Raw genomic sequence first — 18,400 nt, forward strand, 5'->3', positions numbered from 1 at the left:
TAACTTGGTCTCGGCCTGAGAGATCCGATCCGGGTCATCGTAGATAAGACCCAAGGCTCTAAAGACTTCATCTGCCGACTGGAGGGGCGATGAACCGGTCGACAGAGAAAAAGCCCAAGATTGGGCGTCTTCTTTAAGCAACTAAATAATCATATCAACGCCTTGACACTCATCCCCAGAAGAGTATGGACGCAGCCTAAACTATAATTTACATGACTCCCTGAACTGGATGAAATTGTCACTACTCCCGGAAAACCTGTCCGAGAGAGCCACCTTCGGTTAAGGGCAGGCCTGGGACCCACCACCGGAACCAGCAGCCTGTGGACTCTGAATCTGCAAGACCGTCGCGCGGAGGTCTGCTACCTCCAAAGTCAGATTCTGCCGCTGTTCGGCCAGTGCAGACATAGAATCCATAGCTGCACAGATCAGAACAAAAATGGCGGTATTATCTCTGGATAATGTCACGGATGTAGTAGGGGAGAACACCAAAAGACAACAAGAAGGAAGGGCAAAGATGCTAGGCCTCACCACTAGGGAAGGAAAAGGGTCACCACCTATAAAACCCTGCTCCTGGCCCTAACTCCTATCCGTATGGGCACCTCTCGATGGTAGAGATGCCCATACACAGGAACCTAGAAAACCCTGGTGACCCTCGGATGCCCTAAAGGTAATGAAGGAACCAGCGTCTCGCTGAGGCCTAGTAAACAACCGGGGAGGGGAATACAAAACACAACATCTGAGGATGATGGATGAACAGGACTTCAACAAGAACCACACTCCAGCCCTTCCAAAACCAAATAAAGTGTAATGACCGGCGTCACGCACAGGGAGGAAAAAAGGGAAAGCCCTGCCCAAGGGAGAGGGAAAGGTGGTGACCCCTAACTCACCTTGCGGCTGGCACCTGACTGCCCTGACGTCCCTAGACGGGTTCCTCACCCGTGCGGCGATCACGTGCCTAAACCCTGGCTTTCCCTAAAATGAGCCCTAGATAGTGAACGGGCCGGTGGGATCGCTAGTCCGCACCACTATCACTAAGAGGGAAAACACTAGGGAGAGGACAGACAAAACAGACAAACACATACACCCAGGTGGGCGATCACAATAGACCACAAAGGTCCAACAGGGATCCGGAGGGTAGCGTTCTGGACCAACTACCAGAGATCGCAGCAACACAGCTCCAGAAGGTCAGAATAGATGTCCAGGCAGGAAGTTCTATCTCTGGCAACCAGAGAAGTGTGAGAGAGGAATATACAGTCAGGTCCATAAATTTTGGGACATCGACACAATTCTCAGATTTTTGGCTCTATACACCACCACAATGTATTTCAAATGAAACGAACGAGATGTGCTTTAACTGCAGAGTGTCAGCTTTAATTTGAGGGTATTTACATCCAAATCAGGTGAACGGTGTAGGAATTACAACAGTTTGCATATGTGCCTCCCACTTGTTAAGGAACCAAAATTAATGGGACAATTGGCTTCTCAGCTGTTCCATGGCCATGTGTGTGTTATTCCCTCATTATCCCAATTACAATGAGCAGATAAAAGGTCCAGAGTTAATTTCAAGTGTGCTATTTGCATTTGGAATCTGTTGCTGTCAACTCTCAAGATGAGATCCAAAGAAATGTCACTGTCAGTGAAGCAAGCCATCATTAGGCTGGAAAAAAAAAAAGAAACCAATCGGAGAGATATTAAAAACATTAGGCGTGGCCAAAACAACTGTTTGGAACATTCTTAAAAAGAAGGAACGCACTGGTGAGCTCAGCAACACCAAAAGTCCCGGAAGACCACAGAAAACAACTGTGGTGGATGACAGAAGAATTTTTTCCCTGGTGAAGAAAACACCCTTCACAACAGTTGGCCAGATCAAGAACACTCTCCAGGAGGTAGGTGTATGTGTGTCAAAGTCAACAATCAAGAGAAGACTTCACCAGAGTAAAACATTGGTGAGCCTCAAAAACAGGAAGGCCAGATTAGAGTTTGCCAAACGACATCTAAATAAGCCTTCACAGTTCTAGAACAACATCCTATGGACAGATGAGACCAAGATCAACTTGTACCAGAGTGATGGGAAGAGAAGAGTATGGAGAAGGAAAGAAACTGCTCATGATCCTAAGCATACCACCTCATCAGTGAAGCATGGTGGTGGTAGTGTCATGGCGTGGGCATGTATGACTGCCAAAGGAACTGGTTCTCTTGTATTTATTGATGATGTGACTGCTGACAAAAGCAGCAGGATGAATTCTGAAGAGTTTCGGGCAATATTATCTGCTCATATTCAGTCAAATGCTTCAGAACTCATTGGACGGCGCTTTACAGTGCAGATGGACAATGACCCAAAGCATACTGCAGAAGCAACCAAAGAGTTTTTTAAGGGAAAGAAGTAGAATGTTATGCAATGGCCAAGTCAATCACCTGACCTGAATCCGGTTGAGCATGCATTTCACTTGCTGAACACAAAACTGAAGGAAAAATACACCAAGAACAAGCAGGAACTAAAGACAGTTGCAGTAGAGGCCTGGCAGAGCATCACCAGGGATGAAACCCAGCGTCTGGTGATGTCTATGCGTTCCAGACTTCAGGCTGTAATTGACTGCAAAGGATTTGCAACCATGCATTGAAAAGTGAAAATTAGATTTATGATTATTATTCTGTCCCATTATTTTTGGTTCCTTAACAAGTGGGAGGCACAGATGCAAACTATTGTAATTCCTACACAGTTCACCTGATTTGGATATAAATACCCTCAAATTAAAGCTGACAGTCTGCAGTTAAAGCACATCTAGTTTGTTTCATTTGAAATACATTGTGGTGGTGTATAGAGCTAAAAATCTTAGAATTGTGTCGATGTCCCAATATTTATGGACCTGACTGTAAGGAGGATTGGGAGTGCTGGACAAGGAACAGCTGAGGAGAAAGAGCTACGGATCCCTGAGTGAGCCAAAAGGGTTTGCAAAGCAAACCCAGAAAGCTACCATAAGGAAAACAGCCCTATCTTAAATAGAGCGTGCAGCCAACCACTGCGACTTCCTGACCCCGGGTATAATGGAGTCAGGCGTGGTTCTCGATACCCTCGTGACAGTACCCCCCTCTCTACGAGGGGCCTCCGGACACTCAGGACCAGGTCTCTCAGGATGAGAGGCATAAAAAAACCCGAACTAGCCTGTCGGCGTTTACCTCAGACGCAGGAACCCACATTCTTTCCTCGGGACCGTAACCTCTCCAATGCACCAGATATTGAAGAGAGCGGCGGACCCGACGAGAATTAACAATTTTGGATATCTGAAATTCTAGATTACCATCCACGACAACAGGAGGGGGTAGCAGCGGTGACGGTTCTAGAGGTGGAAGATATTTTTTGAGTAATGACTTATGAAAAACATTATGAATTTTTAAAGTCTGAGGTAACTCCAGGCGAAAAGCCACGGGGTTGATGATGGCTACAATTTTGTAAGGGCCAATAAACCTAGGACCCAGTTTCCAAGAGGGAACCTTCAATTTAATATTCCTAGTAGACAACCATACATAGTCATTCGCTCCTAGGTCCGGACCTGGCGACCGTCTCTTATCAGCCATGCATTTGTATTTACCTCCCATATTTTTCAAGTTAGCTTGCACCTTCTGCCATACCGATGAAAGAGATGACGAAAACCGTTCCTCTTCGGGAACCCCAGAAGACCCCCCCTCTTTGAAAGTACAGAATTGGGGATGAAAACCATATGCACCAAGAAATGGTGACTTGCCAGTGGATTCCTGACGACGATTATTTATGGCAAACTCAGCTAACGGTAAATATGATGACCACAACTCTTGGTTTTCAGACACAAAACATCTTAGATATGTCTCCAGGTTTTGGTTGGTACGCTCAGTCTGTCCATTCGACTGAGGATGGAAAGCTGAGGAAAAGGACAAGTGTACCCCCAAACGGGAACAAAAAGCTTTCCAAAATTTAGAAATAAACTGGGTACCCCGATCCGAAACAACATCAGAGGGGACCCCGTGAAGCTTCACGATTTTACTGACGAATACCTGAGCAAGAGTCTTAGCATTAGGTAGTGCGGGTAACGCAATGAAGTGTACCATTTTGCTAAACCTGTCCACTACTACCAAAATAACTGTTTTACCCGCAGACAAAGGTAAGTCAGTGATAAAATCCATTGACAGATGTGTCCATGGTCTATTGGGAATGACGAGTGGTAATAGAGACCCTGCAGGACGTGTATGTGAAACTTTTGCGCGCGCACAGGTAGAACAAGAAGACACAAAATCCAATACATCCTGACGCAACCTTGGCCACCAAAAACGACGAGACAATAGCTCCAAGGTTGCTTTACTACCCGGGTGCCCAGCAAGTGCCGAATTATGATGTTCCTTTAATAATTCGAAACGTAGGTTCAACGGTACAAACAATTTCTCTGAGGGGCAAGAGACCGGGGCGTCCCCCTGGGCCTCTAACACCTTCCCCTCCAAAACAGAATGTACCGCAGAAACAATCACTCCTCTTTGAAGAATGGGCACCAGATCACTCACATTACCCCCTCCAGGGAAACAACGAGATAGTGCATCAGCCTTGGTGTTCTTTGCCCCAGGACGATAGGTAATCACAAAGTTAAACCTGGTAAAAAATAGCGACCACCTAGCCTGTCTAGGGGTGAGACGCTTAGCTGATTCGAGGTACAGAAGATTTTTGTGGTCCGTAATCACAGTGACGGGGTGGACTGCCCCCTCTAAGAAGTGACGCCACTCCTCAAACGCAAGTTTAATAGCTAATAGTTCCCTATTGCCAATATCGTAGTTCTTTTCTGCTGCAGATAGTTTTTTAGAAAAGAAAGCACAAGGACGCCATTTGCCAGGAGACGGACCCTGAGACAGCACTGCCCCCACTCCCACCTCTGACGCATCGACTTCAACAATAAAAGGCTGAGAGACATCAGGTTGGACTAGTACAGGTGCTGAGGTAAACCTCTCTTTTAGAGAGGAAAAAGCAACTTTAGCGGCGTCAGACCATTTACAAAAATCAGTCCCCTTCCTAGTCATGTCAGTAAGCGGTTTTACAATAAGTGAATAATTTTTAATGAATTTCCTATAGAAATTTGTGAAGCCCAAGAACCGTTGTAGTGCTTTGAGGTTCTCAGGAAGATCCCAATCTAAAATTGCCTGGACCTTCCTAGGATCCATACGGAAACCTGAAGCAGATAAAAAATAACCTAGGAATTGTATCTCCTGAACGGCGAAGACACATTTTTCAATTTTAGCATATAATTCATTCGTCCGTAGGACCTGCAGTACTTGTCTGACATGCACCTCATGTGTTTTCAGATCAGACGAATAAATTAAAATATCATCTAGGTATATTACCACAAACCTGCCGATTAGATGACTAAAAATGTCATTAACGAAATGTTGAAAGACGGCAGGAGCATTGGTCAGACCGAAAGGCATAACTAGATTTTCATAATGCCCCTCGGGGGTGTTAAACGCTGTCTTCCACTCATCCCCCTCCTTAATACGAATCAGATTGTAGGCCCCCCTAAGATCAAGTTTGGAGAACCACCTAGCACCCGCAATCTGGTTAAACAGGTCAGGAATGAGAGGAAGAGGGTATGGGTCTCGGATGGTTATCCGATTTAATTCGCCAAAATCTAAGCAAGGACGCAGGCCCCCATCTTTCTTTTTAACGAAGAAAAACCCTGCAGCCACGGGTGAAGAAGGGGGTCTGATGTGTCCCTTAGCCAAGCTCTCAGAGATATAATCTTTCATGGCTTGTCTCTCTGGACCCGAAAGATTATATAACCTGGTCTTGGGTAATTTTGTGCCGGGAATAAGGTTAACCGGGCAATCATAAGGACGATGAGGTGGTAACTTCTGACAACCCTTTTCAGAAAAAACATCCTCAAAATCCGAAATAAATGTAGGTAGGGTAGTTATGAAGGCGACTAAGCAATTGCTATTTAAGCAATTTTCTCTGCACTGCTCACTCCACTCCCAGATCTCCATGGCCTGCCAATCCACCACTGGATTGTGCGCTACCAACCAGGGAAGACCCAGCACTACCGGAGTGGGAAGCCTCTCCAGAACATAACATGAAAGCAACTCGTTATGGTGGTCCCCTACCCGAAGGTGTAAATTATGAACAATGTGGGTGAGGTTTCTCTGAGACAGGGGAGCAGAATCAATAGCGAATATGGGAATGGGTCTCTGTAACGTACAGAGAGACAAACCCAAAGTGCGGGCAAAATGGGCATCTATCAAATTTACCCCTGCTCCACTGTCTAGAAAGAAAGAAATAGTCTCCGTCTTATCACCAAAAATAATAACCGCTGGCAACACAAATTGCGATGTACGTATGGAGGAAACGTATACCCCCCGGCTGACATCCTCCACACAGCCTGGGCTTAGTAGTTTTTTTGACGGTCTTTTGTTTCTGAGGAAAGAAGGACAGACATTAATGAAATGACCCCTCTCCCCACAAAAAAAACAAACCCCACGCCTACGGCGAGCCTCAGGAGGACGGACCTGACGAGTAGTTCCTCCTAGCTGCATAGGCTCGTCTAAGTCCGTAAAGACTAACTGCTGCTTGGGAGGGGTTACCAATTGCTCCGGTTTTTTCAACCTGTCCCTAAGGCGTCTATCTATACGGATAGAAAGGGACATAACCGCATCATGGGAAAAGGGGGTCTCATATAATGCAAGCGCATCCTTAACCCTTTCGGATAACCCAGAGCAGAACTGACTCCTGAGAGCCGGGTCGTTCCATTGGGTATCCAAAGCCCACCTACGGAATTCAGAGCAATACTCCTCTACCGGCCGCTCTCCTTGTAGGAGTCTCCGTAATCTTGATTCAGCCAGTGCGACTCGGTCAGGGTCATCATATATGAGACCCAAGGCCCCGAAAAACTCATCCACTGACCGAAGAGCCTGGGAATCAGTAGGTAAAGAGAACGCCCAGGACTGCGGGTCCCCCTGCAGCAGGGAAATAACAACCCCCACCCGCTGATCTTCATTACCAGAGGAGTAAGGGCGCAGTTTAAAATATAACTTGCAGGCCTCACGGAATGTCAAAAACTTGTCCCTTCCCCCAGAAAATCTGTCAGGGAGAGGGACCTTGGGTTCCGCAACAACCTGGTTACCAGTAGCAACCGATGGGCTTGCGGTCAGTTGCAATCGCTGCTGTTGCTGGAGAACCGTCGCCTTCAATCCTGCCACCTCAAAAGACAGGCCATGAAATTGTTTGGACAGAGCAGCAATTTGATCCATACTGGATTCTAAGTAGGTAATTTTTTTTTTTTTTTTTTTTTACCTACACAAAATAAGGGCCAGAGATAATGTAATGACCGGCGTCACGCACAGGGAGGAAAAAAGGGAAAGCCCTGCCCAAGGGAGAGGGAAAGGTGGTGACCCCTAACTCACCTTGCGGCTGGCACCTGACTGCCCTGACGTCCCTAGACGGGTTCCTCACCCGTGCGGCGATCACGTGCCTAAACCCTGGCTTTCCCTAAAATGAGCCCTAGATAGTGAACGGGCCGGTGGGATCGCTAGTCCGCACCACTATCACTAAGAGGGAAAACACCAGGGAGAGGACAGACAAAACAGACAAACACATACACCCAGGTGGGCGATCACAATAGACCACAAAGGTCCAACAGGGATCCGGAGGGTAGCGTTCTGGACCAACTACCAGAGAACGCAGCAACACAGCTCCAGAAGGTCAGAATAGATGTCCAGGCAGGAAGTTCTATCTCTGGCAACCAGGGAAGTTTGAGAGAGGAATATAAGGAGGATTGGGAGTGCTGGACAAGGAACAGCTGAGGAGAAAGAGCTATGGATCCCTGAGTGAGCCAAAAAGGTTTGCAAAGCAAACCCAGAAAGCTACCATAAGGAAAACAGCCCTATCTTAAATAGAGCGTGCAGCCAACCGCTGCGACTTCCTGACCCCGGGTATAACGGAGTCAGGCGTGGTTCTTGATACCCTCGTGACATAAAGCTATCCAGAGCAAGGAGTGATGGGTAAACTCAGACTAAATAGGGAGAGTTAAAGGTCACATGATCCACACCTGAACAGGAGGTGGGGACATACCAGCAACACACAGACAAAGTGAAACCAAAAGAGGCTGTCAGATCACTTATGTCCAGTCAGTGTTTCAGACCTTCTAACACCTGTCACACGTGTGACATTATCAGACACAACCATGCCTAGTTCTAGGTTGAGTGGTGAGAGCCACAGCTCAGTCTGGTCTCTTATCCCCTGGCACAGTTCTGCAGCAGTGTGCTGTTTGTCACCTAAGCAGATCAGCTTAAGCACGGCCTGTTGAAGCTTCCCCACTGCAGTGCTACACTGCTTCCAGCTACCGACTGATGGCTGACTGGTGCTGCAAGAGGAACATTCTGAGTTGGAAGTGGAGAAGTGGGGGTTGGAGCCACTAACGTAGGTGGCGGCGGAAACCCTGATGGAATTAGGGCCCACAATCCTCGGCGTCAATAGCACCGGTGCCATCCCAGGGTATGACTCGATCCCGGCCTCCACAACGTTCACCCAGTGTGCCGTCAGGGAAATGTAGCGTCCCTGGCCGAAAGCACTTGTCCATGTGTCAGTGGTTAAGTGGACCTTCCCAGTAACTGTGTTGGTCAGGGCACGGGTGATGTTACAGGACACATGCTGGTGTAAGGCAGGCACGGCACACTGTGAAAAATAGTGGCGACTGGGGACTGCATAGCGAGGGATGGCCGCCGACATCAGGCTGCGGAAGGCCTCAGTGTCCACAAGCCTAAATGGCAACATTTCCAAGGCCAGTAATTTGCAAAGTTGTGCATTTAGTGCTATGGCCTGTGGGTGGGTGGCTGGGTATTTGCGCTTGCGTTCAAATGCCTGGGGTAAGGACATTTGGATGCTGTGCTGGGACACAGAAGTGGATGTGGTGGCTGATAGTGCTTGCAAAGGAAGGTACAGGTGCAGGGAGGGAGGCATCCGGGCCTGTGCCTTCGACAGGGGATTGGCCAGTACTTAGCACAGGGGAAGAGGAGACAGTGGTCTGACTCACAGACACAGATTGTGGACCAAGGCGTTCGGCCCACCTATTACGGAGCTTTGATGCCATGTGGTGGATCATGCTGGTGATGGTGACTTTGCTAGTGTTCACACCCCTGTTTATTTTTGTATAGTACAGGTTGCAAATTACAATTCTTTTGTCATCCGTACTTTCCTCAAAAAAGCGCCAGACTGCGGAACACCTACCCCTTGGCAAGGGAGATTTCCGCAAGGGTGTGCTCAGGGGAACAGTTGGGGGCCTGTTTTCTGGGGCCTGCCTTCTCCCTTTTGCCACTCCACTGCCTCTTCCAGCCTGTTGCGGTGCTGCGGATCCCTCCCCCTCTGTACTGCTGTCCTCGCTCGGCTTGCCACCTTCCCAGGTTGGGTCAGTGACTTCATCGTCCACCACCTCCTCTTCCACTTCCTCACTCTGCTCATCCTCCTGACTTGTTGACTTAACAACAAACTCAGTTATTGACAACTGTGTCTCATCCTCATCATCAACCTCTTGAGACACTAATTGCCATTGACTTATTAGCAACTGTGTCTCATCATCATCATCATCATCCACCTCGTGAAACACTAATTGCCGTTCCCCACAGTCATCTTCTTGTGACTGTGGATGCTCAAGAGTTTGGAAATCAGGGCACAAGATCTCATGTCCCTCTTCAAGCGAGCTTATCGAGAGGCCTAATAAAGGACTGGCGCTGAAAAGAGCTCCTCAGAAGACAGGGTGGTGCTTAACAAACTGGAAGCATTATCTGCTGCAATCCAACCGACCACTTGGTCGCACTGGCCTGACTTTAAGAGCATTGTCCTGCGCCGCCCTGCAAACTGGGACATAAAGCTAGGTATCTTGGATGATTGTTTTTCTTGTGCTCTGGCAGCACGCACAGTTTCAACATGCCCAAGGCCACGGCCTCTGCATGCACCATCAGCATAACGGTCACTTTCCTGTAGCTTACTGCTTGCTTTCTTCATATTAAGTGTTATATATGCTTAAAAGTATGTCACACGTACAGTAGCGTAGGATTTGTAAGTGTATGTGCAAAAAAATTACAAAAGGTATATGGGATGTGGAAAAGTCACACAGGGGGTATACCACAGATAATGTTGCTGATGTCACCAGCGGCTAATAAAAAAATTACAGGAATGTCACAGGTATTTGGGATGTGGAAACGTTACAAAGGAGAAATACTGCAGATAATGTTGCTGATGTCACCAGCGGCTAATATAAAATTACAGGGAACGTCACAGGTATTTGGGATGTGGAAACGTTACACAGGAGAAACACCGCAGATAATATTGCTGATGTCAGCAGCGGCTAATATAAAATTACAGGGAATATCATAGGTATTTGCGATGTGGAAACATTATACAGGAGATATACCGCAGATAATGTCAATGCTGTCACCAGCGGCTAATAAAAAATTACAAGGAATGTCACAGGTATTTGGGATGTAGAAACATTACACAGGAGAAATACCGCAGATAATGTTGCTGATGTCACCAGAGGCTAATAAAAAATTACAGGAATGTCATAGGTATTTGGGCTGTGGAAACGTCCCACAGGAGATATACCACACATAATGTCAATGCTGTCACCAGCGGCTAATAAAAAAATTACAGGGAATGTCACAGGTATTTGGGATGTGGAAACGTTACACAGGAGAAATACCAAAGATAATGTCACAGATGTCAGCAGTGGCTAATAAAAAATTACAGGGAATGTCACAGGTATTTGGGATGTGGAAACGTTATACTGGAGAAATACCGCAGATTTAATGACGAAAAACCTTTATCCAGCTCACCTCACTGGTAGAATGTATAGTCCCGGCTCCAGAGGCCCTAGGGGAGTGTTCCCGTGGCAGGCTGCAGGTAAGTAAAGAAAAGGTCCCGGAGACAAATAGAGTTCCTCTGTCAGCTCTTCTTTATTGATCAAATATAGTTGACAGACATGACCACCCCATACACGGCAGGAACGTTGACGCGTTTCGGGTGAGTACCCTTAGTCGTAACCAGATTTAATGACGCTGATTTCACCAGCGGCTAATAAAAAATTACAGGGAATGTCACAGGTATTTGGGATATGGAAACGTTACACAGGAGATGTATCCCAGGTCATGTCACTGTCCGCGGTGGACACCGTCTACGGAAAAAGTACACTGGATGTCACTGATATTTTTTGGATGTGCACACTTTACACAGGAGATGTAGCGCAGCTAATGTCACTGTCTGCAGCGGACACCATATATGGAAAAAGTACACTGGATGTCACAGGTATTTTTGGGATGCGCACAAGTTGCACAGGAGATGTAGCGCAGATAATGTCGTTGTCTGCAGCGGCCTAAATATTGCACACTATTTAGCTCAGGTTGCGCTAAAAATATATATTGCTGTTGCCACACACAACAATAGTCCTTAAAAGGACTTTTGGGTCTCTGACAAGTTTTCCAACTTAAAAAATATATATTTCACTAACTTTCCCTTCTTCAGCACAGCTCTCCCTGACTAATACTGAGCCGAAGACGTGTGATCGGGTGCTATATAGCCCCCGATGACACGTTCCGACCAGCCAATCACTGTAATGCCAGTAACCAACATGGTTACAGCAGTATAGTGAAGGACAGCACTTACCTGCACGTTTATTTGCTGCATAGCAGCCAACAAATGTGCGGGGAGGAGACTCAAGCATTGCTCTCGAGCACATGCGGTATTTGGCCAAATACTGCCAAACTGGTGTTTGGCCAAGCATACTCTATCAACACTAGTCACAACGTTTGAGGGAGCATGCAATTGGCAAGCTGACTGCAGTAATGTCTACCAGAGCTGTTGCCCATGCAATTAATTTTCACCATAAGCCGTCTCCAAAGGCGTTTCAGATAATTTGGCAGTACATCCAACTGGCCTCACAACCGCAGACCACGTGTAACCACACCAGCCCAGAACCTCCACATCCAGCATGTTCACCTCCATGATCATCTGAGACCGGACATTTGCAGCAACAATCGGTTTGCATAACCAAAGAATTTCTGCACAAACTGTCAGAAACTGTCTCAGGGAAGCTCATCTGCATGCTCGTCATCCTCATCGGGGTCTGGACCTGACTGCAGTTTATCGTCATAACCGACTTTAGTGGGCAAATGCTCACATTCGATGGCATCTGGCACATTGGATAGGCATTCTGTTCACGGATGAATACCGGTTTTCACTGTTCAGGGCAGATGGCAGACAACGTGTGTAGCGTCGTGTGGGTGAGCGGTTTGCTGACGTCAACGTTGTGGATCGAGTGGCCCATGGTGGCGGTGGGGTTATGGTATGGGCAGGCGGGACAGCGAACACAGGTGCATTTTATTGGTGGTATTTTGAATGCACAGAAATACCGTGACAAGATCCTGAGGCCCATTGTCTTGCCATTCATCCACGACCATAACCTCATGTTGCAGCATGATAATGCACGGCCAAATATTGCAAGGATCTGTTCACAATTCCTGGAAGCAGAAAACATCCTAGTTCTTGCATGGCCAGCATACTTACCGGACATATCACCCATTGAGCATGTTTCGGATGCTCTGGATCGGCGTATAAGACAGCGTGTTCCAGTTCCTGCCAATATTTTTCAACTTTGCACAGCTATTGAAGAGGAGTATACCAATATTACATATGCCACAATCAACAACCTGATCAACTCTATGCGACGGAGATGTTTTGCACTGCGTGAGGCAAATGGTGGCCACACCAGATACTGACTGGTTTTCTGAGACACCCCAGTATGGCAAAACTGTGCACATTTCAGAGTGGCCTTTTATTGTGGGCAGTCTAAGGCACACCGGTGCAATATTCATGCTGTCTAATCAGCACCTTGATATGCCACACCTGTGAGGTGGGATGGATTATCTCGGCAAAGGAAAAGTGCTCTCTAAAACAGATTTAGACAGATTTGTGAACAATATTTGGCAGTAATGGGTCTTTTGTGTATGTAGAAAATGTTTCAGATCTTTGAGTTCAGCTCATGCAAAATGGGAGCAAAACCAAAAGTGTTGCATTTATATTTTTGGTCAGAATACGGCAGAATACCCTTTTTGTGGGTGTCTTCCTAAGTGATCAGGAGCATAAGATGGCAGCTTATGCAGATGACCTTTTGATCATGACCACAAACCCATTGTCTCTCTTTCCAGTATCTACACCACAGTGGAAAATTTTGGCCTCCTCTCCAACTTTAAAGAGTGAAGATTGACTTAACTTATTTGTCCTCTTTCTGGTTTGAATGTTTAATATCTAGCCCCTCAACTCCCTCCAGTACCTTTCCCAAAGCTTGCTTTTGTGGGTCTTTGGGAATGTGATTTCTATGTGACATTTGCTCACACAGACTGAGCCTAGGGCTACACAATGACATTTGTCGGAGTAGTCACACAACTTTTTTTGTAATGATAGCCTATTGTGTCGCACTATGACATGCTGCAACTGTGACACGGCACTTGCACAAAAATCCATCCAAATTATTGTCGAGCGACAAATGTCGTTGTGTAGCCGTACCCTAGACCCCACTTTTTCTGTCCCCATTTTTCTCCAGATGTGTGAAAATATAGAAGGATAGTTACAAAATCCTTACACGTTGAATAAACCACCAGACAAAATGTGTTTGTACAACAAATTTGCTTTTAATATTTGTTGGTGGTGTTTGGCAGATCAGGGCTTCTACCATATATGGTGGGCTTGTCAATCAGTTTAGGACTGGTGATTAAAAGTCTTCCAAAAAGACAACTGGATCTGTAATTCCTCTAATTCAGTGTCTCTATCCCGCAAAATCTCTCTGCTACTTTCACACTAGCGTCGGGGCTCCACTTGTGAGCTCCGTTTGAAGGGTCTCACAAGCGGCCCCGAACGCATCCGTCCAGCTACCAATGCATTCTGAGTGGATGCGGATCCGCTAAGAATGCCTCAGTCTGGCAGCGTTCAGCCTCCGCTCAGCTCAGCAGGCGGACACCCGAACGCTGCTTGCAGCGTTCGGGTGTCTGCCTGGCCGTGCGGAGGCAAACGGATCCGTCCAGACTTACAATGTAAGTCAATGGGGACGGATCCGTTTGAAGATGACACAATATGGCTCATTTTTCAAACGGATCCGTCCCCCATTGACTTTCAATGTAAAGTCTGGACGGATCCGTCTGAACAACTTTCAGACTTAGAATTTTTTCTAAACTATAATGCAGACGGATCTGTTCTGAACGGATCCAAACGTCTGCATTATAGGAGAGGATCCGTCTGTGCAGACACCAGACGGATCCTCTCTGAACGCTAGTGTGAAAGTAGCCTTAGGACTTTTCTCCTTAAACTTCTTGCTTAAACCTACTCATATATTTAAACAACTTATTATTTCTGTACACCTTATTCCAACATACTAGCTCTCTACTGAGTTGCCTTCTATAGATCACTGGATGCAAAATGTTGAACAATTGTAGCAATTTGAGGAGTTATCTGCTTGGAAGAATCTCTCTATTCGCAGATTATTAGGGGCACATTTATTAAGACCGGCGTTTTAGGCGCTGGTCTAAATAAGCCATCATGCTGACGCTGGATCGCTTGTTCCAAGTTGTTGGCCTGTACATAACTTTGGCTTATCCACTACCGATTCTAAATCTAAGACAGCTTCCTTGCTGTCTTACATTTAGACTATTTTCTCTGCCTAAACCAGGCATTTTGACAATACCATTTTGGGGTGTGTATGACTTGATGACGTTTTATTCAATTTTCTTGAGAGATACAGTGATGAAAAAAATCGTCAAATCTGCCTTTTTTATTTTTTCTGTTATGTTAATTCACCATATGAGCTAACTTTTATATATATGCGGCGATGTCCATGATGTTTCTGTATGTCCATATGTCAGTTCCTCAAAAAATAGAAGATGTCCTATTATTGTCCACATTCTGGACAAGGATAGCACTGTTCTATTATTGGCCAGCTGTTCTGTTCTGCAAAATACGAAATGCATATTTTATGCGGATCTGTTTTTTTGCGGACTGCAAAATACATACAGTCTTGTGCATGAGCCCTTATACTGTATAGAAATCACTATATCACAGTTCAGTGCTGCCACCTAATGGACTAAACTGGGATATACTAGTACAGGCTGTGGCTCATTTTTAGAACAGGGTGCCTTCCCTGATCTCCGCTGAAAGCGCACCTGAACAGGAAGCCTGCACTTCCAGTTTTGAACACTCTCAGATGCCGTGGTGAAATTTGACCACGGCATCTGAGTGGTTAAATGTCCAGGTCAGCATTACCACAGATTGTGGACATTGGGGTGTATGGGGTGTACATCTGTGAGGGAGGGCTGGAATAGACAGGATGTAACTGTGTTGTTAGTACATTATTTTGTCTAAAATCTGCCCTGTGCATAACAATGTGATTTCTACAGTGAAAGGTCTTTGAACTACACGGTCGGATGCACTAATGTTTCCAACACTGATATAACAGTGCAACGTTTGTGGATAAATGTCTTTGAACCATGAGTTCAATAGCAAAGCTATTACTGCAATTTTTGTATTTAAATGTCTTTGAACTAAATGGTCTGATGCAGTAATGTGTCCATTAACACATATATAATAATGCAATGTTTGCAATAATATGTCTTTGAACTATGCATTTAATATCACAGAAAGAACAATGCAATTTCTGCAGTAAAAGTCTTTGAACTATACGGTCTAATGTTGTAATGTGTCTCTAACACAATGTTTGCAGTAAAATGTCTTTGAAGTATGTGTTCAATTGAACAGCTAGAATTGTACTTTTTGTAGTAAAATGCCTTTAAACTACATGATCTGATGGAGTAATGCATCCGCTGACAGAGATATAACACTGCTATTTTTGGAGTACAGTGTCTGAACTAGGAGTTCAATAGCACAGGTATAAAAATGAGGTGATTGCCAGAACATACTTTTGCTATTATGCAACTCATTTATTAACATGGATATAATACATTGAAAGGTGTTTTTTTGAAGAAAAATAAGCCTATTAAGTGCAGAATAATTGAGGTTTTGAAAAACAAAACTGTATATGTCTGTTATTATGCAGAAAAAAATTCTATTTTTCTTGCAAGGGGTTATGTAATACAGAACTAGCAGCTTGGCTAAGTTGCAGCAGCTACAGTAAATTAAACTGTGACCAGCTCCTCATTCCCTCAAAGCTTTCCTTCATCAAATTCCCTAAACTTTACACAATGATATCTCTCTATTCTCTCCCAGTAGTGCCCCTATAACACTAAGTTAGTGGCTTGTGCCTTCATTTTTTTTTTGTTAGACACATCCTTCCAGGTCAGAAGCTAAACACAGTATAACAATTCTTCTCATTCTGCATGAGGATCTCCCTTCTACTGCCTCTCTGATTGGCTCATGAGTCTGTCTTTCAGCCTCTAAGTCAATCATGGCAAGCCTTCCCCTGCTTCCTCCTAGTGTCATGTGATCATCCATCTTCTTCCTCATTCGTGGTTTTCCCAGCCAATATTCACAGTAAAACGAATCTGGGCAGCAGGTTCCTTTGGCATGCAATTTTATTATTTTTTGGGTGAAATTTGCAATGAATAGGATTAGTTTAGAATCTATTTGCGCACCTCTAGTTATAGTCACACATAGTTGTTTCTGGATGTCTGAGATAACAGTGTAATATGGCCAAAAAGTTCACAAACATGCAAGCTGATTTTAAAAACAGTCAACTTGAAAACTGCTCAGACTTGTGACCACTATGTGGGACCAGGTCCTTATATGGATCTGTAAGTAGCAATTTCTTTAACACAGGTATAAATATGCATACTACAATTATACAGAATTCTGCATTTATATGAAATAAAAACTTGTAAATTCTTATTAACCATTACCTGTTTATTGTTTTATTCCAGAGGAAACGAAGCCCAAACCCAAGTAAGTTTTTTTTTCACCTTCCTTTAAAAATAAAGTCATATTTGTTCTGAAAGTGAATCTTGTTTCTTGTTCTATTACAGTGTATGCCTTTTTTTTATGTCAGACAGTAAAGTATATTCACACTGTGTAATTGAATGTTCTTTCGCAGAGCAGTTTTTATAGGTGAAAGGCAAATTTTACATGGTTCACCCCTAAAAGCCATGTGGCCTAAAAATGCTAATGTTTTCATAGAACCACAGTAGAGATGAATCGGTTCATAATGAACTGGGTTTGTTACAAACTTCCCAAAATTTTGTCTGGCAGACGAGCCCGAAGTTTTTCAGGTAGGGTTGAGCGGACACCTGGATGTTCGGGTTCGACGGGTTCGGCCGAACTTCAAAAAAAAGTTCGAGTTCGGGACCCGAACTTGACCTGAACTTGACCCCTCACCCCATTTGAAGTCAATGGGGACCCAAACTTTTGAGCACTACAATGGCTCTAAAAATGGCATGGAAAGGGCTAGAGGGCTGCAAATGCCAGCAAAATGTAATTAAGAGCATGGCAAGTGCTCTGCAAACAAATGTGGATAGAAAAATGACTTTAAATAAAATACGTAAAAATAAAAAATAATAATCTTGATCTAGATGGACGAGGTCCATATGGAGTAGGAGGTTGAGGAGGCAGTGGATGTGGTGGTGTAGGTGGAAGCGGCGGTGGAGGAGGAGGAGGAGGTAGCCAACACTGGTTTTTGGTTTTAATTTATTTAATTTATTTTTTGTTTAAATTAGGGTACACCCCAAAACATTGGGAAATATAACCTGTGATAACCCCCTCCAGCCATGCTAAACAAAAGTTCAGACAATACACTGGCTACAGGGCAAGCCAGCACCTCCAAGGCGTAAAGGGCAGGCTCAGGCCATGTGCCAAATTTGGAGACCAAGAAGTTGCAGGGGGCAGACTCATCAGTCAGTTCGTGTAGGCGTGTGCAAACATGCTGCCCCACCATGTCGCACGTCTCCGTGATGTTCACGATCCAATTGGATATCTACTCTCGAACTTTCGATGTTCTTTTCTGCGCCTACCATGTAGATCACGGTTATCGGCGAATCAGGGTTCCACGCCAGAGAGGGAGCATGAGAAAGGGAGACCTCATACAAGGGAGGTCAATGGTTGCAATGGGATGGAGCGGAAATGTGGGACAAGTTATTAAAGCAGAAGGATTGAATGAAAGGGCCAATTAAAGACGATTTTTTTAAAATTTAAGTCCCTGTCACCTATGCAGAGCAAGGGTTTTTCATCGCCAGAAATGGGTTGATGTCACCCACCAATGGAACTGTAAGATCCTCACCTGCTTTGCACTCCAGGGGAACCAAGAGGGGTCCTCGTGGAGTTGCGGGACAGGTTATGCGTGTCTCTGATGCACCAGCGCTGACCCCTTTGCGAACCAGTGCAGGGATGCGTTCGCGTGGACATCGGAGGGGA

At 45.3% G+C, this 18,400-nt stretch overlaps 1 protein-coding gene across 3 annotated transcripts in view; it reads left to right on the forward strand.

Moving 5' to 3' along the window:
- TNNT2 (troponin T2, cardiac type) overlaps positions 1–18,400 on the forward strand; it is a 565,716-nt gene that overhangs the window by 125,335 nt on the left and 421,981 nt on the right. For all 3 annotated transcript variants that reach the window (XM_040424168.1, XM_040424165.1, XM_040424169.1), the window contains one exon: positions 16,918–16,939. In XM_040424168.1, the coding sequence (XP_040280102.1) occupies positions 16,918–16,939 (22 nt within the window). The remainder of the gene's footprint in view (positions 1–16,917; positions 16,940–18,400) is intronic.

This window comes from Bufo bufo, chromosome 3, assembly GCF_905171765.1.
Source record: "Bufo bufo chromosome 3, aBufBuf1.1, whole genome shotgun sequence".
Lineage (NCBI taxonomy): Eukaryota > Metazoa > Chordata > Amphibia > Anura > Bufonidae > Bufo > Bufo bufo.